The 25,703-nt window shown below is 46.6% G+C and overlaps 1 protein-coding gene across 4 annotated transcripts in view; it reads left to right on the top strand.

The window, feature by feature from the left end:
- NTM (neurotrimin) overlaps positions 1-25,703 on the top strand; it is a gene marked incomplete at its 3' end in the record, with an annotated part of 926,915 nt that overhangs the window by 523,582 nt on the left and 377,630 nt on the right. For all 4 annotated transcript variants that reach the window (XM_079708581.1, XM_079708580.1, XM_079708579.1 and 1 more), the window contains exon 2: positions 18,209-18,293. In XM_079708581.1, the coding sequence (XP_079564707.1) occupies positions 18,209-18,293 (85 nt within the window). The remainder of the gene's footprint in view (positions 1-18,208; positions 18,294-25,703) is intronic.

Here is a 25,703-nt window from a genome sequence, read left to right as displayed (position 1 = left end):
GGCCGACCTGTAACTTAAGTCAGGTATACGGAGCTTTTTCACCTGCTTTTCTCCATGCATTTTCTACTGGTTATGGAATTCCTCTGGTGCCTTTAGGGGACACTTGGCTGCACGGCTGTTGTGAAGGGTTACCACGTCCTGCTCTCTGGGTGGTTGCACTCAGCTGGCGGAGGGAACCAAAGGGTCTTGGGTGTCCAAGCTCAGTTCGTCCTCCTCTCAACAAGCGATCATATTGTGGACAGGTCCGGTAGAGAGTGCTTGGTCCTTGTCCTGGGCTGTCAGTGGCACTCAGGCCAGCCCACGCCCTCAAGGAACAAGATCGCCTTTCCCCTGACAGGGGTCCATAACAGGGGCCCGGCCCGCCTAAGCCCACAGGGTCAGCACTTTGCTTCCAGGTGGAAGGACGCTTCTCTCCTGCCTCTGCTGCTCCTTCCCTGGGAACAGTCTCCCATGCCCTTTCTCTCCCCTGGGGCAGAGCTCCAGCATCCTTTTTAGAACCTAGTATCACTTTGCACCATTGAGCTCTATGTTGGAGGATTCTTCCTTGACTGAAAGGATACAGGGAGGCAGAAAAGGCCAAGAGCATCAGAGAAGGACAGCATATTTGCTCGAAATTAAAGATGTGGCCAGTGTGGTCTTGGTTATTTGTAGGGTTTCCTATAGGGTTAGGAGGTTTAAAAATATGCCCTTGTGCATCAGTTGCTTTGAGGGCCCTTTGAATCACATCCCTGCTGGTCTAAAATATATTTGAAAGTGAGAACACGGAGGAGGAGGGGGGAGCAGAAGCCCACTCATGCAGATACAGGGACATAAATGACTCAGTTTCCTTCTCCACAAAAAAGATAATGACGCTGGTTGCTTTGCTGGCAGGTTAGCTAGTGTGTGGGTGCTGTGTTAGTTAATGTCATAAAGAAGTGCAAAAGCATACAAACTTTAGAAGCACTCTGGTGCCGTACGATTCTTGGTGCACGAACCAGCCTGTGTATGCCAGTATTTATAAGAGTGAGGGAGTAAGAGAAAGCTGTCAGCAGAAAGCAGAATATGTGTGTACACAGCAGAAAGCAGAATATGTGTGTGTACCAGTTCAAGGCTGAGTAAAGGAGTCTAAATAGAGTGACATCCTTATAAAGTTGACACAGTTTTCTTGATGAAATGCCAATGTGATAACTTTGGATGCCTTGGGCTGCAAGTAATTGAACCCTTACTAACAGGGTCTTAGACAATTAGGACATCAAAGAAACCTGGAGATAGGATGTCCGAAAGCTCAGTAACAGTGTCTGGGACCCAGGATCTCACAGCTGATCTCCAGCATGCTTGAGACATGGGGTCTTCATTCCATGGATGGGAGGTGGCTGCATTTCTCCAGCCTTCACACCATCACCTGGCTATGATCAAAGGCAGGAGCAAAGGGGGCTGGAAGAGTGCACCTGTGCCTTTTGGGTGAGGGCAGGATGCTCAGCCCAGATACTGGGCATGTGGTCAGCCATAGCTGCAAAAGACACAGGACAGTGAATTGCTGACCTTTTTAGCCTCTATTGTGGGAGGGCAGGCTCTGCCAGTAGAAAAGAAAGGAGGGGAGAAAAAGAGGATTTTTATGTAGATTTCAGCACCTGGTGTCTTTGGGAGCAATGGGCTTGTAGATAAAGACCTGCAATTTGTTGGGAAATATTCACTCTGTGAACACCTGAGGTGATGCTGCAGCTTCCCATTAACTGCCAGCAATCTGCTCGCCTAATGTTTCTTTGCAGTCTCTGCCTCCCTGCGTGTTCAGGCTATAAAGCTTTGGCTTTGCCTTGCCTTCTCCCACCCATGGATCATCCCCAGCAACAGACCCTCCTGGATGTGTATATGGCGCCTACCATGTAGACTGGATTCCTCTGGTGTACCCCTTTCATGAAACAGAGAGTATGTGAATGAGGGCCAGGGGACCCCCAGTAGCTTTGCGGTCTTGTGGGTTGACTAGCCCTGCAATCCTGGATATGGTATCAATACAATGCGTGTATAGTGGCCCTGAAAATCAGTATGAACCCCTGCTTGGGCCTGAAAGAAATGGGGCAGTGCTATTGAAAACCCAGGCAGAAGGCCTAATGAGAAATTCGTCAGATGGTCAGTGACACTGCCTAACCAGGGGCTCCCATTGGCTTGCACCCTTCTCTTCCAAATGAAGGACCTGTTGTGTTTGTTTATAACCAACTGGCTGCCCTTCCTTCCCTCCCCCAGTTGCAGACCAGCAGCAGCTGCTGCAGAGGTTTCGTCTCCATCAGACCCAAGCGGTCAATGGATGTTGTTCCTGCCCCTCACTCTTTCCTGATGCATTTTTCTTCATTAAAGGGAAAATGTCATTTTGATGACAGATATTAGTATGATTGGTGTCAGGAATGAATCTTCCTTTCTCTGTCAGCCTTGCTCCACACAATCCTAAGACAATGTTCTGTTAAAAGGCCACTTCCATTTCCAACTCCAGCAGTGGGTGAGAAGGTCAGGCTTCGGCTGTGACGGATGGGCTCCGTCAGGGCTGGAGCTGTGCAGGGCAGCACAGCGGGAGCCTGACCCTTCCAGCACCAGGAGAGCCTGAGGAGGTCTCTGGGAAGCCATGCCTTATTTCTGCCTGGATTCTGTTGGGAACATAGTCTGATAAAATGGAGACCTGCAGCTCTATTTGGCGACAAAGCTTCAGGGATAGATTTGCCATCATCAGTGGTGTACAGAGTGATATAAATCCAAACCTTTATATTGAAAAGCTGACCCAGAAATGGAAAATTCTGTTTTCTTTCAACAAAAATGTGAGCCAGCCTCTCTAGATGTTCTCCTAAGTACTGATCTGAGCCTTGAGTGAGCTAGCAGTAGTGATGTGTTCTACCTCTATAGCATGCCTCATCTGATGCTCTACATAAAACAACCTTTCAGAACTCATTTAGAGCTCAATTTCCTCAAGCTGAAATAAAGAAAATGGTACCCAGGCTCTCCCTCTCAATGACTGAGATGCTGATCCAGTTCAACGGATGTTTATTGAACTCACGCTCAGGGCCACACACTTGGCTCAGCCTGGGAAGATACAAAAATGAACAAGAAGTGGTATCTGTCTTCAGAGAGCTTCTAGCCTCATAGGTGAGATCAAATAGGCAGTCGACTATAATACAAAAATATGTATAAGAAGCTCAATATTTTGTAATATATCTCTCTGAAATATATGCTTATATATCCAAAAAAAGGTTTGATTCTAACCATGAAGGAGAGAGACAGAGGGGCATCAGTGAAAGTAATATTTTATGAAGAAAATGGAATTTTAACTGGTTATTGAGGTCTGAATGGGATTTAGAAATCTGTGGATGGAAGAGAAGGGACCCCGCAGTTGGGAAGTTTGAGCAAATACTTAGACTGGGAGATACAGAGGGTCTGAACAGTCCCAGGATGGTGAGTGAGGGTCAGAGTAGGGCCACAGAGGCTGAGGCTAGACAGTTAGGCTGGCATATTTCTAAGAGCCTTGATGACCAAACTCTGGAATTTGAACTATAAAGCAGGTGAGCCACTGAATCTTCCTGAACAGGTAAAGGACATTACTGAGCTGTGCTTTAGAAAGATAAAGCTGGTTTCTGTGTATGGAATTGTTTATGTCAGGAGTTATCTAATTTATCTGATCCAAGTCTCATTAAGAAAATATTTTGTAATACCTTTATTTCCATGAAAATTAAATTTGTAGATAAAATAAACTACCCATATACCTACTTGAAAAAAAATGACCTATTTAATGTCCTAACTGGATCTATAAGAAACATAAATAGAAAATGATTGATAATCAAGTAAGTGTAAAATAAATCTTTAGGCACAACTACACCATAGGATGTAATGAAGTGTGGAAGCTTGTGTCTGTATATAGAATCTCCATGAATGTGTTGGCTACGTTACAGACTGATACAGGGCTGTAGAACTGGTGACTCGACTACGTTGAGCTTTACCATTGGTCATGAGATCTTTCAAACTAGTAAACAATCATTGTTGAGGATCTGAACAAATCAAAGCACAGTTTTCCCTTAGCTGACAGGTAGTTGCATTCCTGAAGGATTAGTGAATATTAAAACCTTGCAAAGATATTTTGTGTTGATGCATCAAATGGAGTACAGTTTAGGCTTAGATATAAAAAAAAATCACTCACCTAAATGTGAGGCAAGTATTTGACAATGGTAACAATATCATGTGCATTGCTGAGTGTCTAGCCTCCCTGGCCCCCATGCACTGAGTGGTTGGCATGTCTCTGAAATTAGAGTGACAACCAACATCCCCCTAGGAGTCTACCCTGCCCCTGTAAGAAGCACAGGTTTAGGGACAGGCTGGAGGCAGAGAGCTAAGATTTAAGTAAAATAGTAGAGACAAGAAACAAGGGGAGACTTTGTGGAGCCCAGAAAGGAGAAAAAATGTAGGAGACACGCCTACCCAAGGGAGATAAGCGGTATCAGCGGTGAGGTTTAAAGCTCTGTGCAAATATTGCTGCTTTTAGAGTTGTATGTCATTATGTTCACTTCCAGAAAGGAAATCTGAAGCCCTGAAAAAATGCAGTGACTCTTCCAAAGACATAGAACAGGTCAGGAATTGCATTAGACACCAAATGCCTATGACCTACATTTTCACTATAATTACTGATGCAGGGGAGCTTCTACTCAGCGTGGAGAATTGTAAGCAGAGAACTAGAGCAGAGTCAATACAAGGATGGAAACAACTTCTGGAAATTGTCAAATTCCAAGTGCTCTACTTAGCACCTCACTATTCTATGGATTGCCTGGAAAACTCCACGCTTCCAAAGATCAGGATTCTCCAATCCATCCACTTCTGTGTGAGCTTAGGTCTCTACATATTCATCACTAACATTTGAGACAAAGGAAAGAGATAATTACAAGGAGAGGTTTTTTGAGATATTAAAGTTTAACAGGATTCTTGGCATTTGTGTCCTGTCAATTTCCGTGTAATTATGCTCAATTCCCAGAATTCAGAGTCAGTTGTACCTGTTAATGCTTAAAGATGATATCCTTGGAAAATAATTTATAAGACCGTTTTTCAAAATTTTCAGGTTCAAACCAAGCACCCTGGCTAATAGTCTGATTATTATTAATGTTATTCTTGGATGGAGAGATAGGAGGTCATAAGCTGGATGTTGGGATTAGAGTGGATTTTTTATGAGAGTGTGGTGAGCTAGCTTTCCCACGAGCAGAATGGTGTACTGAAAATATTTATATAACCTGATGTGTAAATGTCTCCTATTTTGGTTTGATAAATAACAGGAACATGGGAACGGTACTCCAGTTCCCTAGAACTCTACTGTGTCTTGGAAGAAAGAAGGGGGTCTGGTAGAGATGCCTGTGTGCAGAGACGGGAAGTGGAAGTCGGGGGTCAGACGTGGAGGAAATAGCCAAGGGAGTGGAAGGTAAAAACAGAAGGCAGTCCATCTAATTCTCCCTCAAGCCTGAAGGGGGCTTTCCCGCTGCTCAGGGTTCCTTGTTCACACAAATTACACACAACTTTTCTTGCATCATTTCAAAAATACTCCTACCAAGTGTACACAACTGTTCTAGAATGGGCTGTGGTAGGGTGTGCAGAGGGAAAGATAGCATAATTCCGTTATCCCCAGCAAGGTGGACAATAAAATTACTGCATACATGAGAATATGACATTAAAAAGGTCACCCCAGGTCATGTCAATTCAGATGTCCTCCTTAGGTGTTTTGGACAGTGGCCATTTTGCATGGGACTCATACTTCAAAGGTTAGAGATATACATCAGACACCCTTAACCTAATAAACCTGAATGGGTCTGTCACCCATTAATTTATCCAAGCCTTCCTTTATCCTATTTAGGTATTATTTTTTGCCTGTATAACCTTTTATACAGACATGCTTATTTTTATCCTTAAACTGCCATCTTTCAATTTCTCAGAATTCTTCTTATTTCTAGCTAGAGATTGGTTATCAAGTGTGTGTGTACACCCTATCCGTACACTTTGTGAATACCAAATGTTCATCTTAATATTCATTCATTTGGAAGTCCCTGCCCTGCCAGAAAATAATTTTAATTTTTGAGCTTTCCCCAGCTGTACTTAAATTCAACAAATATTTATCAAAAACCTATTGTGTGCCAGGCATTGTGTGAGGCTTCGGGTGTATAAGAGACTATGAAAGAAGTTAAATTCTTACAAGTATTATGAATGTTAGACGTACTAATGCAGTGGGCATCTACCTAATTGAATGGAATAGTTATGTTCTTTATAAGGAAGTTAGAACTTGGAAGGATGAATAGAACTTCACCTGAAAAATGTGGGGACAGTATTCTTGACAGGAAGGCAGCCTGTGCAAAGGCCCCAAGCTGAAAAAGAGAAACCTTTGAGGGATTAAAATAATAATCAATTAAAATAAAAAGTGGCATGGCTCGATAAAGGAAGAGGTAACAAGAGAAAAAGGTGAAAACAAACCAGGCCACATCATGAAGGCTCAGAAACCACATTAAGCATTTGGGGCTTTATTCAAATTCCTGTGTGGAACCACTAAAGACTGAATCAGGAAGGGAGTGACATGGTCAGGTTTTCAGGAAAACTTTATTTGAAAGTGGAGCTTGAAATAGACCTGGTAAAAGCAGATGGATGAAATCCCTGTAAGAGGGAGTCTCATGATTCCAAACAGGAAAATAAGAAGAGATGATGGCTCAGGCCAAGGTAAGGCCATGGGGGTTGGGAAAGGCGACTGGACATGAAATGTTTTGGGTGAAGAACCCATGAGATAAAGAAATGTAGAATCACAGGGGAGAGGGCCATGGGGGAGGGACAGAGGAGATAAGAAATGAGTCCTGATTCCTGACTCAGAAACTGGTCACATGAAGTTCCTGAATGCTTTGTGAGCTGTCATGATAAATACTATGTGTAACATTTGAAGAATTTATACACAGTAATTTTGAGTAAAGGGAATGTTTCTTTGTTTCTATGTTTCCAATATTCTTCTAACAGTTTACGTAAAATGTTAGGCCCAACATTTCTTTTTTGGCAAAAATTCCTGATCTCTGCCAACAATAATCTATATTATCGTACTCCAAAATGTGCTGTAAGGACCATAGCTTGGGAGCTACTGGCCATGACTGTTTCCAACATCGTATCCCTGGTTACCCATGTGGAGACTGTACCACACGCTAGGTACTTCTCTGGGTACTTTACATCTGCCATCTCATCTAGCCTCACACAGCAAATGTTTGGGGTAGCCCATATTCCTATTTAATAGAGGAGAAAACTGAGGCTCTGAGAGGTAAGAAAGTTATCAAAGGTCAAGAAAATTATCAAAGGTCAAATGATCAATTATCAAAATTATTAAAAGGTCAAGCTGGCCACTTGTGGAGCTTGGACTGAAAGTCAGAGCCATTAACCCTGCCATCCACACTCCTCTGTCTACTCCCTGTCACTGCTCCTATCCCACTGCCCAGAGTCCAGCATCAAAAAGTACATTTTCCATGATCTTTCCTCAAATATGTTACATTGCATTTGCCCACTTCTCTGCACGCTCCCATAACTTTGTGGATTATTTATAGCTCATCCAGGTCAACTGAAGATTTAATTACTTAAGGGAACTTAATGTCTTCTTCAAACTTGGGAGAATCCTCTCTGAATTCCTTTTGGCAGATCATTGATAGAAATATTGCATTTGGTTTGTCCCAGCAACTCTCCCTTGGAGATTCTGGTACTAATATTTCTCCATATAGAAACATGTCAATCTATCCTGATTTGTGTCTTAGCTTTAAGCTAATTCTTTGCTTTAGAAAAAAAGTCTCCTCATTACCCACTTTCTCTTTAAGACATCTTTGGTCCTAAAACCTTGGGGACACTCCCGTGAAAGCTTAGGTGAATTATTTTCATATTTTGTCCATGTTCACATGTCCGCTCACAACACTTTCCCTGCTCTCCCTTCCCCAGATTCAGAGCCACCTGAGCCCCATCTAAGTCCACTTTGCCAGGCCACTCCCAAGTGGCTCTGACTGTCTCATCACCTGCAACACCACTTGTAGCTTTCTGGTACCCTAGATGAAGAAAGTGTACACACAAGGTTCAGGGAAATCATTCCTTTCTAGGAGGTAAAGCCCACATCAACTCCCAGGTTGACAGGGATGTGATGCTATTTCTGCAGCCTCCATTGCTTTGTCCAGAAAGACCCTGAACTCCCAAAGGCAAATGCATAACGAGGGACAGACATGGGAAAAGCCAGGGAGATGCATAAACATGTAGAAATGTGTTCAGTCATTTCTTCAATTTATAAGATTCAATAAAGTAAAGAATAAAGATGCTTTGAATACAGAGGATTTGTTTTCCAACTGAAGACACTGTGAGGATTGTGTGGTGTCTTCTTTTTTTGATATTTATTTATTTATTTTGTTGTACCAGGTCTTAGTTGCAGCAGGTGGGCTCCTTAGTTGAAGTTCCAGGGCTCCTTTAGTTGAGGCATGCGGACTCATTAGTTGTGGCATGCAAACTCTTAGTTGCAGCATGCATGTGGGATCTAGTTCCCTGACCAGGGATCGAGCCCAGGCCCCCTGCATTGGGAGTGTGAAGTCTTATCCACTGCGCCACCAGGGAAGTCCCTGTGTAGTGTCTTTCATCTAACCTGATGGCGACAGAAGTTAAAAAAAAAAAAAAAAAAGGAAGTGGGATGGTTTGTGTGTTAGAAATACAAAGAAACATGGGTTCTACAGGCAGTACACATGTAAAGCCTTCCACAAGCAAACAGTTGAGAATGGATTTGGTCCTCTTAAAAATGTGTGGGATACCTTCCCATCTGCCCACCTGCCCCTCAGCTCTGCCCTATATTTCTCCTACCCAAATCCATCAAGGACTGCATCCCTCTCTCCATCACCACCCCTCTCCAGGCCCTTTGAGACAAATGGTGAACATTTATATGTCTAACTCAGGGACCTACACCTTTAGAAACCTCAGGGTGAGTTATTTTAGTCTCAACCAGCTCCTACTTCTTGAGAAAATTAACTTAGCTTGAACACTAATCCATCTGATGAGGTGTTTATCTTTAATCCACATTTCACTAGTAAACTGATTTGATGCACGCAATGAGTGTGTGTGTGTGTGTGTGTGTGTGTGTGTGCATTGTTGTAGGAATGCTATGAATGTGTTAAAATCATAGCAAAATAACATCCCAGAATTTCAGCTGGGACCACATTTATAATAAAAAATATTGATTGATTTCAGGGATAGCAAAGATCAGTTCTACCCAATTACACTCTCACTGCCCCTTCTAAAGCTATTTCACAGCTTTTAGTCTTTTACATACAACTGCCATTATAAAATGTTCTTTGTGACACATAAAATTATAAACACACACACACATGTGCTCACGCACACACACACAGAATTTGCTATATATCTTAAGTGGCTTCTCTTAAGAAACTCAGGAGAGACAGACAAAAACACAGCAGAATGAGTCTAAAATATGAAGTCTAAAAGAAAAAATAATCACTAACAGAAAGGAAAGAGAATGAGAGGGAATTTCAAACTAGAATGAAGAGGTTGGAGAGAGAGACACACAGAGATAGAACACACAGTAAAGCCCTTACTGAAGAGGTGGGGAAAACAGGCCCCCAGAAAGTCCAAAGACACAGAATATAAAACTTACTAGTCTAGTTGACCTCTAAAGCCCTTTCAACCACGACATTCTAATCATCTAGTCTTAAATGGATGGCTGAAATATCCTCTTTATGGCTGGATGCCTAGCACAGACTATGATCTAGACAGCCATGTCCCGGCTTGGCTTTAGGGGAAGAGTCCCAAAAGGGCAATTAATTTAGATTTAATGGGACAGTTACTGTAAGTTTAAATAAATGCCAGTTAAATATTAACAGCCTATTTATTGAAGATTAACATTGCTGGTTGCATTGTGGGATTTTCTTTTCCTTAAAGAAACCCTTTATCAGAAGACTTTTAATCATCATGGCTCTTCCATCGCCTGCCTTAGGTCCAGTGTGGCTCATTAATTACTTTGTGCCACAGTTTTCTGAGTTTTGAAGTGGACACCTTGGTGAATGGGAACAGTGGAAGGACAGGGTGAGGAGGGCTATTTCTCTATAGGAGGAACCAATAAGTGGATGTGAAGATACAGTGCTTTTGAGAAGAGTGTTGAGAAGCATTAAAACCATAGACTGAGAGTTGGAAGAGGACTAGGAGGTCATTTAATCCAAACTCCTCACTTAGAAGGAAAGTGGAAGTGACTTGGGGAACTCCATGCAGCCAATAAGTGACAGATTGGGGGCCCAATGCAGTACCCTTGACCCCAGCCCTCTACGGGCTGTCATCTTACTGTAGAACAGTTTTCAAAAGTGTATTAGCTCATTTGGATGTATTAGACACTAGATCTTCTCAAAGGCCCACATACCATGGAGATGTTGGTTCTTCTGAAAACAAAGAAGCTAAAAAATCAAAAACAAACAAACAAAAAGCAAGTGACTTATTTAATGATGGCCTGAGTTAAGACTCGGATCCAGAGACTCTGGTTTATAAAATGATATTTACAAAATGCCACCTCCAATAAGAAGTACGACTGAACCCATAAGTTTTTGAGCAAATTCCTGTCTCATTAAGCTTTACCTCTTCTGCTGTTGCTCCTGGCTGGGAGAAAATGCAGAAAATTCAAAGAAAAGGTTAAAGAGGGACATGAGTAAAAGGCGATTGATTAAGGAGAAAGGCATGGGGCTGGGCTGGGGAGGAAAGCTAAGTTCCTCTAATGGTACATTTGGGGTTTAAGCTCCAAGTTTGGGGTGGCCGGTTACCATCCAGAGGCTCTTTCTCTGTGAGAAGCCACTACTGACTCTGGTTGGGCTGCATCTTGCAAACCTTGGAATTGGAGTCTGGCTGATCCTGTAGCACAGCCCTGGGATGCTCAAGGGTAGAAACTGGGAGCAATGAGGTCAGCAATGCATTTTAGTATCCAGTGACTAGTGTAAATCTGGACCTGGGGATGGGTAGGGGGGCTTTGGGCTCCACCACCAGGCCCACGGGAGCAAAGACGGGCCCAAGTTCCATGAAGGTGGTCAGAGGCGCTGCTCATTTACTGCTGAGATGGAGGCGTCTTGTCTTTTTCTCAGGTTGTTTGGCTACTTTTCAGGTGTATGTGGGAGCATAGCAGACAAAAGTTCCCAGGCTGCCACACAAAGAGGAAGACCCATCCTCTTTCTCAAGCTCAGGCTGTTTCCCACAGACCTGGATCCTGTGTGCTTTTCAAGACACTGGGGTGGGAACTGGAGGGTCACCTTCTTCCTGCCCTGGTTGGAAGGCTAAGCTACTTCCCTTTCTGACCACATCTCAGTGTGATGTTTCTGTTCTGTCCCTGGGATGAAACCCCTCAGGATGTGCACAGGGATGGTGTTCACAGGTCTGGCACTTAGAGGGCTGCTCTTGGGTTCTCGGGACAAATATCACACCTAGACCCCTTCCGAAGGAGGGAAGCACATGCACTGGCCTCCGTGCAGTCCCCATGCAGAAGCCCAGCAGCTGCCAGGCCCTGTGCTCACCTCTGTCCACCAAGAGTCTCATAGCATCCTCACACCACCCTCTGTTCTACGTACCATTCTTATCACTATTTCACAAACAAGGTTATTGCCCCAAGGTCACACAGCTAGTGATGGAGGAGATGATGTCTGACTTCTGGTCTGAGTCCAAAGCCCCTGGTCATTCTTAATTGACAAATATGCACTGAATGGATCAATGAATGCATGAACACAGGATGATGAAGCAGTTAGAGCTTTCCAATCAGAGCACTTCAGACGTCCCCACTCTTAGTTTAACAGAGCACAGTCTGTGAATATAAAAGGCAGCTTCGTCCCAGTCCCAGGCTCCTTGCCGTCCCGGTTGTATACATTCCATCCTGTCTGCAACTAGATTCCTGCCCACACCATCTGCCCGGTCAACTCCTTCTCACCATTAAGTCCCAGTTTAAAGTCATTTCCTTAGGGAAGCATCTCCTGACTGTTCTGATTCCAAGAGAAACTTCTATCATGTATGTTCTTCCAGTTCCTCACGGTGTTTGTCAGCATCATATCTACAGTTTTGTAAAGTTCTTGCTTTAATATCTGTCTCCCCTGCCAGTGTCCTTAATGAGGGTTAGATGCACAGTGGTTTTTGTTTTTGTCTCTCTTGCCCACCACTGGAATCCACCACCTAGCACATAGCTGGCATATAGTGTGCACTGAAAACTTGTTTGTTGAGTAGATGAATTTCTTCCCTACATTTTTAAATCCTTGAGAATAGCCCGCCGCCCCTCCCCCCATGCCTCTTTCTTTCGTGTGTGGTACGCGGGCCTCTCACTGTTGTGGCCTCTCCCATTGCGGAGCACAGGCTCCGGGCACGCAGGCTCAGCGGCCACGGCTCACGGGCCCACGGGCCCAGCCGCTCCGCGGCATGTGGGATCCTCCCGGACTGGGGCACGAACCCGTGTCCCCTGCATCGGCAGGTGGGCTCTCAACCACTGCGCCACCAGGGAAGCCCCCCACCCCATGCCTCTTTAAATGAATCTTAGGAAACCATGGTCAGTGCCTGAAACTCTGGACACACAGTGCCTGGAAATCAACTGTTCCCAACAGGGGGAGGCATATCCCAGCTTGTTGTTCTTGGCGACAAGAATGTTCTTAGGGGATTCCAGGGAGCGCTGGGTTGAGTCTATTACAACTTCAACTTTCCTGGATGTAAATGCAAATAGAACCATTGACAACCCCAATAGCACTAGACTGTAAGTGAATTGAGGGCAGGGCAGTGTCTTTCATCTTCGTATCTCTAACTTCCAACAGTTCCTGGCTCACAGGAGGCACTCAAAGTCTGCTTGTCGAAGTTTATGGCTGACGTTGAATTCAGTTGAATAATTGGACGCCCAGAGACATCAGTACTGGGATATAATATTACCACTTCTGTGTTAATATAACCACTTCTGCGGTTCTCTCTCTTGCCACAGATGTAGCAGCCAAATGAGATATTTTGTCATTTGGCTCTTAAGGAGTGTCCTTACCTGACAGGTACAGTGGAGAGAACACAGGAGCAGGGACCATCAGCCCCGAGTTCTCGTCCTGATTTACGAGTTGTTAACTTTACTCCTATGATAATGGATCCTCTCTCCTGGGTTCACTCCTCCCACTTATGAAATGGGTGGGTTATACATCTTTCAATGTCCCCTCTGACCATATCATTCTGTGATTCTGGGAATCCAGGGTCTTTGACCCCAAACCTAGATATGGAGAGATGCTTCTCTAAAGACCCCTGGCTCTTGCGATGCTCCCCTTTGGGTATCTGGCCTTTGCTTTGACGGTACTTTGACTTTGTTCCTTTGCCCTGCTTTTCTTTACTTTTTTGTCTACCTGCCAACTTTTCTGTTGATCACCCCTCCTCTTTATGTACCTTTCAAAGTCCATGGGCAGCCTCACCTTTGCCTTTTCTTCCTGTGCTCCTTCTCAATTCTCTCTATTCCTGACCTCTTTCTTCTCTCTGGACGCTTCTTCCTCATCTTCAAGTTGCTCTTTGGCCCTCCCTGCTGAAATCCTAACACAGCAGACTCTAGCCCGATGAACAATGAGTTTATTTTGACCCTATATTCACATAGGAGGAAAGAACAGCATGTACTTTTCCAGAGTCCAGCCCTTCCCTACTCCCCTAGAGCCGTCTCTTGAGCCAGACGGACCCGCCTTTTCTGATTAAAACTTGCGAGGTCTATTGGGTGCCATGCCGCTCTAACTGCCCTGTGTGTCGCATCTTCTCGCCTGTGCTCCTATTTGGAATCTCCACCAGGAGAGGGGGGCCTTTCACCTTTTTAGAGGAGAAGCAGCACTGGCATGTCTCAGGCTAGAGCTCTTCTTTCGGTCTCTTGTGTGTGTAGAATATTCACTGCTCTTTAGCCAACCCCAGCTTGCTGTAGGTAACGCAGAGAAAAACAAAAACAGCAGCTGAAACAATTTCCCTTTCATTGGCAATTCTTCCCTTTTCCAGCCCTGCTTCAGTGAGGAGGTGCTGCTGCCGCCCGGAGTCTCCGTCTAGCCCTGCGTCCTCACCTACCTGCCAGCCTTCCAGAGTCTACCCAGCAAGCTCCTCACCCCGTCCTTTGCAGTCCCAGGATTATTAAAGGGAATATGATTGTTTTCTTTGGCTCAGGCAGTGTGTGTGTGTGTGTGTGTGTCTGTGTGTGTGTGTGCACGCCTGCGAGCTTGAAAGGTATTGTCCTATAGATATTTTTATAACCTGCAGCAATTACAGCTGCCAGCGTGGAGACAAGCTATGACAAGTTGATTTATGTGTACACTGTATGTGTATGCAGGAGGGAACGGAGGAGAGAGAGGGAGACAGCAGGGGGGTGGCGGGGGAGAAAGTGGAGGTGGGCGCTCGTTAGGAATCTGCTTTCCAGGAGGTAGAAAGGAAGTTATTTCTATAAAGAACACAAATAATGAAATTGCTCTGACTGTCATTCCTTTTTCATTAACTCGGATATGCTGGGAAAAACAAAATAAATCCAGCAGTTTTTATGAAGCAAGAGACAGGATATAAGCTAAGCCACTAAGTGTTGGTTATATTTAGGGATTAGGGGATGAGAAGGGAGTTGACATATGATTTTGATCTTCATCTAGTCAAACCACTTCAATCAACAGTTTCAATAAAGTGGATCCTGCCTTGTTAATTGTGCGGGCATCTCTGACCTCTCACCACTTTCTAAACTTCCATTTTTGAATAAAGTTCGGATCCCTGGATCCACAAAGCAGCTGTGAGGTTGCCAGTGGCTTTTCTTTGTCCAGCCTGAGCGTTACCTGATCTCTGCTGGGTTTTCTGCCGGCCGGGTTGGGAGGCTGCAGCTCACCACTCTCCCTTCCCCCGCCAGAGACAAAGATGGTGTGTCTTAGATCAACCGCATGCGGACTGGTATAAACTGAACATCTTACAGAGCCTGTAAGAAGAGTTATTTTTTCTGCCCAGCTATAATAATGAAGCAGTGGCAGGCAAAATGTATTAATAAAGCATCTTCCACCTTAAATGGATTTCGAAGTATTTTACTGTAGAGTTAATCATGTATGTAGGCCCCTCGGGAAGGCCTGTTGTTGTCATTACCCACATTCCTAGATGCAAAAACTAATGCTCATTTGTACCTACCTGGGAATTAGATGCAAGAGCCAGGGTGAGAATTTATCATGAAAGGAATCATCCCTGCCATTCTCAAGCCTGGAGGGAAATGACTCCAAAGCCCAGAATGAGCCCCCCTTCCTTCTCCACTGCTGGTGTTTGTTTCCATTTGAGGTGGTGGGACCTGTTTACAAAGAGGAGTTTTGGAGGGGAGCAGGAGCGGTGCTTAAAACGGATGTGGATGATTACAGGTAACTCCTTGGCCTCTGCATAAGGAGAACCCCAGATTCAGCAGACTGAGGTCAGCAGTCATGACCTCACGCCTGATGTCCGCTCATATAACATCTTAACTTGGTGAAATCATGCAACTTCCTACTTCCACAATTCCCACTGCAAAGTGAAGGTAAAGGAGGGACTTGTCAGAACGGATTGGTACTAAAATAGGTTAATTCTCCTCCTATTCTTTCAAAAGCATAAACAAAACCTCCTGCGCCCTGAAGGCATCATTTTTGTTTTTCTTGATAGTAAAGTCATTCTTTGTGGTCATAAGTTGACAATTGATTTTTTTTTTTTTTTTGGTCCTCACTGGACAAAAGTAGCGATGGATTTCCCTGAGAATTTAATATTGGAAAAGTCAACAGAGGAGACGAGGGGAAAATGGGTGAAATGATGGATTAATTGAGATCTTCAGTGTGAGTTGCTTGACTTTACATTGTTGTACACTCTCGGGTCACCTGGTAAAAGAGGAAGCCATGCCTCCTCAGTCTTTCTTTGTTACCTTGGAGCGTGGCTTCCACATCTGCACACCCACCTCCGTCCCTACCAATCCATGGCAGTTGGAGTGACCGGGGTATGATGAGTGAGATGCCTGTGCATCACTCACCCGCGTTTGATCTACACGTAAGTGGGGTGACCAGTTGAAAGATGCATGCACTCTTATGGCACCAGGACCCTTATGTTTACAGCGATTCAGTTAGGATGATTCCGTCTCTTTGGTGGTGGCTGGATGGCTTTTGGGAAGAACATTGGTTGTTGTTGTTATTTAACAGTTGTTTTAAAAAAAGAGCTTTCTGGTTGGATTTGAGACAGAGTCTAGGGGAAAAACAGAGCCACGGCTGCTTCCTCTCTGTCCCCAGGGAGAATCTGGGTCAGTGCAGGGAGTTCAGACAGGAGTCCCTGAGCAGAGAACATGTTGGTGTTAGCACGTGGGGTGGGCTGTGCCGCTCTGGGTTTTCCCCCTCTCTCAGGAGCCAGGCCCAGGCTGGAAGGAACTGCGTCCCATCAGAGCTGAAGTGAGAGGAAACATGCAGATGTAGGCACAGAGGGACCCACAGCAGCCGGAGAGGAGAAGTGACAGCAACTGAGGCCAATGCAGTTCTTCCCTGGGTCTCAAGAATTTGAAAAACACACCTCTTAAGATGAAATCAGCTCTGCAGGAGTGTGAAGCCCAGGACACTTGGGAATCCTCTGTATCAATAAAGCCAGGGGCTCACACTCATTCATCTGAGTGAGCACTTGGCAGGGCTAGCATCTTTTAATGTCGACAAAACAAGATTAAAGAATGTAAGTCAGTGTCTGAACTTGACCAAAATTTTGATGCGGTTTTGCCAGTTTCGCACACTAAGAGGCGTCTGTGATTTTGCATTTGTTTTATATATGGAAGATCTCTATTTAGAATGGTGTTTGAAGTAGCTTTTGGGGGGTGGCGGTGGGGTGGGCGTTGCCTGTTGAATAAATATGAGATGCTTCTAAAACGTCCTCCCAACACTTTAAATTTACTCTAAATGCTAATGAATTAATCTGATAATTTTAAAGGTGCACGCGTGCATGCTGCAGAGTTTTCTTTTCCTAGTTAATTAGTTTGTGACCCTTATTAAGATGTCTTGGCCTTATTGAGGCTGTGTAGTAACTTTGCATTTCTTCTTAATTTGGAAGTGACAGCTCAAGGGGGGAAGTGGTTAAACTCCTCGCCTGGGCTCCTGCGGCCCCGGCGCGGCGCGGCGGGGGTTAAGGTGGGCGCCTGCGCCCCGCGCCCGCCGCCCGCCGGGATGCGCGCGGTCCGCCAGCTCGCTCGGCGCCTGTACGGCGGAGAGCTGCGGTCAGTGATGGAGCTGCTGCCATGACAACCCCGGCGGTCTGGGCCCGCGCGCGTCGGGGCTGCTCCCGGGAGGCCCGCGGCGCGGAGGCCGGGGGCGGCCGCTGAGCGGGGCGTCCTCGCGGCTCCGGGGCCGGCAGCCCCTCGCCTTCCCCAGCTAGCGAGCGAGCGAGCGAGCGAGCGAGCGAGCGTCCGCCGCCGTGCGCTCCCGCCTCGGCCGCCGCCGCGGAGACCGCCCAGCCGAGACCGGCCGCATCGCGGCGGCTGCAGCGCGCATTTGGGCTCGGACGAAGTTGACCGAGGCGGCTGCTGCAGCATCCCCGGTCCGGATCGCGCGAAGCCCGGCGTAGCCTCTCCTCCTGGCTCACCCCTGCGCCTCCTGCGTGTTCCACTTTCTGGCTCTGCTATTGTTACAGACTGTTTCCTGCTGGCCAGCCGGCCTCTGAAACTTACAAAGAAAGTGTTGGATTTGCCCTTGTTGGAACTGAGGAATTCAGACCATCTCTGTGTAGCCGGATCTAACCCACTCCCTGTCCCCTTTTGGTACCAAAGTGCTTACTCCTCTCCAAAGTGCCATGCCTGAGCTGTTAACGGGAGGAAGGGGCTCCTGAGACGCGCCCGCACCTTTGCACCTGTCTTTGCTCTTCGCCTCTCTCCGCCACCTTCCCGGCCGAAGCAGCACCGAGGGAGCCCCCTTTGGATGTTCTCCGTGGAAACCGCTTCTCCGAGGCTGGAGCGCTGAGGCTGGTTTTGGGGAGGAACACTAGACTTGGAGGAGTCTGCGCGCTTTTCTCCTGCTCGCGCCTCCGGGTCCCCGTGCTCGCTCCCCCGCCTCACCCCACCCCACCCACTTCCTGTGCGCGCCCAGGGGGCGTGTGCCGAGCGGCTGCCGGAGTTCTGGGAAGTTGTGGCCGTCGAGGATGGGGGTCTGTGGGTACCTGTTCCTGCCCTGGAAGTGCCTCGTGGTCGTGTCTCTCAGGCTGCTGTTCCTTGTACCCACAGGAGTGCCCGTGCGCAGCGGAGATGCCACCTTCCCCAAAGCTATGGACAACGTGACGGTCCGGCAGGGGGAGAGCGCCACCCTCAGGTAGGGAGCCGCCATTCTTCTCTGAGTCGACAGTGATTTGTGTAGGGGATGGGGGGAGAGGGGTAGGGGTGCAGGTGTGTTTTCTGCAGCTGCTGGCAGGGAGGTCGCTGCTTCCCTGGGCTGCACAATTCATGGCTGAGCTGGGTGCTCTGACCCGGAAAGGTGGTGGTCATAGGGAAACGCTCAGAGGTTCCAGAGATGAGCTGTTTCCCCCAAACTGGCCTCCTAGGCTCAGGACTTGGTAAGCAGGAGGGGAGCCTGGGCCAGGGGGTCTCTGAGATGGAGGCCAGTGGCCTGAGCACTGTCTGTACCTGAAACCTGTGGCCGTGGTGACTGGGGGCCTGGCTGGGGCTCGGCGTGAACAGTCTTCTCTGGCGTTAATGAGTCCCAAAGGCCGGGTCTGGCTTTCTGTGAATGCCATCACTCTCTCTGCCTGTGCCATGGGGTGTTGCCAGCCCCGCTCCCGTACTCTGGCAGAGCTGCTGTTTTGTACTGGGTCTGACTGCGTCTGAGCTTTCCTGGGGTGTCTTCATGCCATGAGCTGGTAGCCAAAGGGACATGCTTTCTCTGTCTGAACATGGCTTTCTGAGATTGAAGCCATGGAGATGAGTCTAATTTGTCTGTGGAAAAGATCGTTTACTTTGGTTAACTGTGCTGTCCACTAAAGCAATATGTTCAAAACTCATCTCCCAAATGGAAATTGGGTCTCAGTGTTGGCTTGGGTCCTGCTTGACGTCTGGGGTTAAGGCTGACAGGAATTGGAGAAGGAAAAGAAGAATCTTGACTATGTTTTGAGTAAGGTAGGACGAATCTGTCTCCCTTTTCCCCCGGCCTCCTGAAATGCTAACTCAATTTCCAGAGTCTACAAACCATACCACTCACAGAAGAACAACACAGAATTAGTGATTGCAGTGGGAGATCTTTACTCTCTGGAATTTTATGAGAGTCAGCAGGAGGTAGAAGTTAAGAAGATCCATGGGAAGAATGTATGCCTGCTTAACTAAAGTTTTCCAGACTGGGCCATTGAGCTGACTGTAAGGCAGGATGGCAGTATTCCCATCCCTTGTACATGAAGATTCTTGGAGAGAGAACCTTGGTGTTGGTGCCCACTCTTTTACACCTTTTGTGACTGTTCTTCTAAGGTAGCTCTTCTAAGGTTTATGGATGGTGCATGTAAGGCAATACCCATGGGATAGAAAATGTTGCAAAAGGGACACTGGGTTACAGAGCTGACTGGTCAGGACTTTGCCAAAGGAAGCGTGTGATTTAAGGTCCTGTCATAGTCTGCAAGCACCCATGCTCCTTTGTCTTTGGCGAGCTAACGCTCATGCCCCCAGGGTACTCACTGGTTCTGGAAACCCACCTCTTCCACTGAGCCCTGAGGTAGGGACTATTTTGAGCAAAGCTTGAATGTCTAACTGCCTCACACCTCACACCTGAAATAACTGTGTATCTGCTTTATAAAGGATTTCATGGAAACTTTAAATATGCCCTGATTTCAGACTACTTAGAAAGAAAAACAAAAACAAACCTCTAAAGCAATGTAGTCGATGGCATTTAGTGTCCTCTGGATGCCCCCTTTTCCCTAACCCTTGGCTGCAAGATATAGCCCTCAAGAAACAAGATGGAGACAGTCTCATACTGAGAACATTTTAGAAACGATGGGAAGGTACTTTCAAGGAGAAGGAGGAAGGCAGTCAGCTCTGTAGAGATTTGGGGATAAAGAAGTACCCAAGGGGCCTTGACAGACGTAGCTGCCATATCATAGTAATAATGAGGGGATTTGGGCAGGGAGGGATCTGGTCTTCAGAGGGCAGTCCCCAGGCTCATGAGAACGAGGACTCTGCTGGATTTGTCAGATGCTCAGCTGGGGCCTGGAGCAGCTCCTCTGAAAAATCGCGTTATCGTGTACAGGCTGGCTTCTCTTTCTTTGTCTTTGTTTCCATGCCTCTTCCTGACTCACTCCGGGCCCCTCTCCTTCTCTCTCGTGCACTCACGTTTGTTTGCATTGTCACGTATGCTGTAGACTCACTGGGCTTGACTGGTTGTAGATGGAGGGCGTGGGATATGGTGGGGCTTTTTCAGCCCAGCCCTGGCATAAAAAGGCCCTCCTGGAACATCTCCTGACGTCCAGGGCCAGCCACTGAGGCTGACTGTCTTCCGGACAAGTAGGAGGAAGACCCTTCCAGTGGAGGGAGCCCTACAGGGCCAGGATTAGAGGAGCTGGGATCTGCGTGACACCAACCTGTTGGCCATGGGCCTAATTTAGGATGCAAGCAGGGCAGCAGGTGGACCGTGCAGATGGCGCTCAAGACTCCACAGGATGGCCATCGTCCTCCTCAGGCCCCCCTGCACTAGACAAGGAGGGGCCCCCGTGTTGGGCTGCACTTCTGTGGAGCGGAAGCCCTTAAACCCTCCAACACAGGCTCTGCATTTTGTGATGCTGTGTGCAAAGAAGCAAGTAGGAATTTCAGAATGTGTTTTGTTTGCATAGAAATTGCTAAATTTGCACATAACCTGATTCCAGGCTGCAACAATCGAGTGGTTCAGGGCTCTGGGTTATTTCCCTTTTGCTTCTATTGTGTGTATGTGGGTCGTCTCTTCCTTCTTTTGTCTTCCCTCCCCTTCCTTCTTTCCTCCCTCCCTTCTTTCCTTCCTTCCTTCCTCCCATCCTCACCTCTTTCTTTTTCGTTCAGCATGTGACCAAGCTACACAGACCACAGCCATCCCTGCTCTGCCCTGAGAACTACCCTCTCCCTGTCACCGCAGGTGACCCTGAGATTCATACTTGTAGTTTTCTTCTCAACCAGCAGAGGACTTTTTTGCTCTAATTTCATTTTATTCTGCTTTGTTCTCACCAGTTTCATTTTTTGAGGATCTTTTGCAGTTCCCAAAGAACGAATGCTTCAGCAGCAGATTCTAACGTGAGGAAACTTTTTAGAATGTTTTATTTCCTCCAATTAACACTAATGGTCCTTGTAGACATATCGGGAAACGTTTCACCTAATACGGCATCCACAGTCTGAATAGAATTACAGACAATTTGCAGTCTCCTAGTCTTTCTGCCCTCCTGCCAGTAGTCTGTACGCATATTTTTTTAAAAAGGGTGAGGTTTCATAAAATAGAATATTCAATAATAATAACATGAACTGAAGTTTCTCCACTACTCACTATGTCTTAGGGAGTATTCTAAGTGTTTTACACACTATCTCACCCATCATCCAACCTCATAACATTAACATTTAACCCTAATACAACCCCTCTGGTTGTAGATGCTATGATTATCCCATTTTACAGATGAGAAAACTGAGTTTACATAATTTGATTAAGGTTGCACAGCTAGGAGATTTGGAAGCCAGATTACGAGGAGTAGTAATAATAATGTTGAATGATGAATGGTTCTATCAATTATTGGTTAGTTACTCACAATTAATCCTCACAACAACTCTCTGAAATAGACTAAATTATGTCTGTTTTATAGATGAGGGTGCTGAGGCCTGGAGAGGGGAATTTACCTAAAATCACACAAGTTAGCGCGTGGCTGAGCTGGAACGCTGACTCCTTGACTTTGCAGGGCGAGCTTTCCCCACCGCATTCTGTGTTCTCGTGACTCCTTGCAGAGACTTGGCATCGTCCCTCCGCTCATTTTGTCTCACACCCTGTCTTGCGATGTTGTTTATCTCTCTGTTTTCTTTCTCCACGTGGATGGGGAGCTGCTAGCTCTTGGAAGCGGGGATCCTGCTCTGTGATGCCCTGAGCACCGTGTGCTTCCAAATGTTTACTGAACAGATGAGATGACTGAAAACCAAACAAAAGTATCCCCTAGCCTCTATACAGCTGGGGTCGACCAACTAAGATGTGTGGAGTGGTTCTTACATGAAGGGCATGAGCTGGGTGTTGGTTGTGGAAAGGCTTGAGGCTGAGGCTTCTCACCCCAGGGCCTTGGGTCCAACTCAAAAGGCCAGGGTGTGGACGCAGAGGTTGAAGAGGTCATCAGCCGTGGAGGCAGGTTTGCCCATCATTGCGTGGGTGGGTGGTCTACCGGTGGTCAGAGAAGAGCGCCCCCTCTCCCAGTGGGTGGGCTGCACTCCTCTGATGGGGGCAGGAGAGCCTGAGAGGCCCGGCGCATGGGTCTCATTAATTAGAGACTCTCACTAAATGTCAGCATGTCTCGGGACAACTTTGATGGATGCATTTCATGTTTTCATGGATTCCCCAAATAAGGCCGCAACCAGTAAAGTGAATTGTTTCCTTGGGGGTCATCTGCTAAGTGCTTTTTTAAAAAATATGAGTTAAAAGTGAAAGGTCTGAGAAATGTACAAGATGGAAGTTGGGTTTTGGTACAGCAGTTCCACGGAATAGCAGAGAACAATGTGGTTTCCATACTTGAGAAAAGCCATGGGGGCCCCTTCCAGCTGTTGGAGACTGTGGCATGTTATTCATATCACGGAAAGCATTTAGCATTTCGTTTTTGAAGCTGATGGATTCTCTGTTAGTCTCTCCAGCTACTCCATGGCCTTGTGAGGCCAGAACTCTGCCTTCTTCAGGTTTTTGTCCCTAGTTCCTAGTGCATGACTTGGACCAGGGCTTTTGCTAATAAAGTCTGAGTGCAGGTCCTCCTCTTTCCTTCACTCACTGTGCTGTAGACATCCTGACCTTCTTCCTGTTTTGTGAATACAGAAAACGTACTCTTGCTACAGAGCCTTCCCATGCATGGCCCCCACTGTGGACGTACCCCTCGTCCAGATCCTCCCATGGGCAGCTCTTCATCATTTTGGCCTTAGCTCAGGTGGAACCCCCTCCCTGAAGCTGTTCCTGACACCCAAATAAAAGTGATCCCCTACCACTTCCCCCAGGCTTATGCTGGCATATCATCCTGGATTATTTCTTCAGAGCAATCATCTGTATCTAAGATTTTCCCATTTATTTATTTGGTTAGTTGCTCCTGATCTGTCTTCCCCAACTGTGTTGTAACTTCCTTGAGGGTGAGTGCCTTCTCTGTCTTATTCTGTGCAGTGTCTGGCAGGTACAAGGTGCTCAGTAAATAGCCGTTGCATGAGTGAAGGAAGGAAGGAATGTCTGTGATCACCATCTTCTCCTTGCCCTCTCTGCCCTTTTTTCCTGAGTTGTCTTGTGTTGTCCTTGCCCCGGATGTGTTCCTGGCTCACTGTCCTTTGTTTCTGGGTCATGCTATGTTGGGTGTGACGTTGCTCTGGAGGAGGTTACAGATACACGTCAGTAATTGAGCCGGTGTCTTTCTGTCCAGGACACAGATGGTCTGTGTCCATTGTCTGTTACTTCATAGCTGCACCCATAACATATGCCATTTTTCTGCCAGGTCACTCCCCTATCCAGTCCTTAGGCCTTTGAAGAAATGCTACTCTCTGATGATGTACTCAAACCCAGGTAGACCTCAGGAAAATTAGCATTTTCAAGATAAAGAGGGGCACATCCTTCTGTGCCTCTCTGCCCATCCTTCTTTTTATTTGGAGCCTGCTGTCAGTGGCTGTCTGGTCATGTAAGTATTGATCTGTTGTTTATGAGTTAACTTGTTCAGAATAGCAGTGCCACTCAGGAAGCATGTGCTGCTCTGGCTGCTTTGGCCCCTACCGGGATGGACCCCTGTTTGCTCACCTCTGGGGCTTGCCAGGCATCCATTGGGTGGACCGGGGCTCAGAAGAGCATGGACAGATGGCGCTGTGGAGGGAGGCTCCTGGAAGCACACACAGCCTGTTGAGGAGCCAGAAACTAAAATGGGAAAACTGAACACCCAATTGAGCGTGGGGCAGGGGGAGAAGGCACAATGCCAGTTGCCAGGAGAACCTAAAGAACTTACAGAAGAGGGACAGCCCGGTTCTCCAGCACTCCTCACCTGCAAGGTTCAGTGCTTTGCAGAAATGCTTCTCTTTTCTTTTGAGTTTGAAAGGATTACAGAGCCCAGGGAGTTCAACCACCTGGTTTTTTCAGATAATGAGGCTAGTGATAATCAGTCTCCCACAAAGAGGGCTTCCTGTAAGGGTGAGAAGGAGCTGACATCCAGCCACACTGCATCACGCAGCTGTGAGCCCTGGCTTAGGGCTACCTGTGCCTGAGACAAGGTTGCCTTGTCCTACTAAGTGCAAAAGCATCTTACTGACTGTGGGTGCCTTTGACAGAATTGGCTAACGTTTGTCATCACGCTCTCTCCTAACTGCTGCTTCCCTCTGCTACTAAAGCTGGCATTCTTAGCCTTTATCAGTTCTGCCTCTGGCTGGGTGGGACAGCTCTGTTTACTATGTGTCAGACAGGCACTGAGCACTCTACCAGCACAGACTTATTGAACGCTCATAGATGCTCCATGAGGTGGAGACAGTTATTATTGCAGTTTTACAGATCACGAAAGCAAAGCACTGGAAGGCAGAGTGAGCCACTTCCCAGATCACACCGTCGGGTGGTGAATGTGCCTGGGGCTGAGAGCCAGTTTTGTCTGAATACTAAACTCATTCTCTTTTTGTACTGAAGGGCTTTCCTCATTCTGTTCCTTCTTTTCATCATTGTCCACTTCTTCTCTTCCCAGAAACTGAGTGGATTTCGTTGTCCTTCCTTGTTCTGGGGCACAAGAACCTCCTTTCTGGAGGTATTTTAGGGATTGGGTATGGGAGTGGGTCAGGTGTGGTGTGGTCTGTGACACGATGGGGGCGCAGGGAATGACCCAGCTGGCCTCTAGAGGTCCCTTCGCATCAGAGGATCATAGAATCTTCATAGATTGTTCAAGTCAGAATTTTATCCAAACGGGTGGTTCTTCTTCCACCCGTTTGCTTCAGATATCAGCAGTCTTGGACCCTCTCACAGGGAGTTAATAATTCCTCAGAATTACCACGTATCTCTCTGGAGTGGGATACTGCACACATTGAGGTGGAAGTGCACTTCTCTGAGGCCCACAAGCCAGTCTCTCTGGCGGCCCTAGCAGTGCGAGGCAGATTAGGTGACACCCTCACCCATAAATTTCCTTCTTTGTTGTGCTAGGAATAGGACATCTCTCCTGGGGAAGCCTGAACAAATTATAATTAATATGAATGGCACATTTATTCTCTTAAGTTCAAAATCTCCACTGATGGGTAAAATGCGACTTTATTTTTGCATGATTTGAGATCATTTTGCTTCCTTAGGAGCAGGTTGATGGGTTCCTGGGGTAATAAATAAATAATACCATTAACATCACACAGATGGTCAAATAATAATGTTGTTAGGAAATCAATAATTGGTTTGGTTTAGGATGTAATTTCAAATTGCACTTGTGAGCCAAAGGCAGGGAGGAAGCAGTAGGAATGTTTCATGTGAGTGCAATTGAAGGAGACAAAGCTCTTCAACAAACCAGACCTTCCTAACTCATATTCCAGCAGGAGTGGTGTGCCAGAGAAAACGGACTGG

This window comes from Hyperoodon ampullatus (assembly GCF_949752795.1).
Source record: "Hyperoodon ampullatus genome assembly, chromosome: 7".
Taxonomy (NCBI): domain Eukaryota; kingdom Metazoa; phylum Chordata; class Mammalia; order Artiodactyla; family Ziphiidae; genus Hyperoodon; species Hyperoodon ampullatus.
The sequence above is the reverse complement of the archived record's forward strand: the minus strand, read 5'-3'. Positions and strand labels throughout refer to the sequence as shown.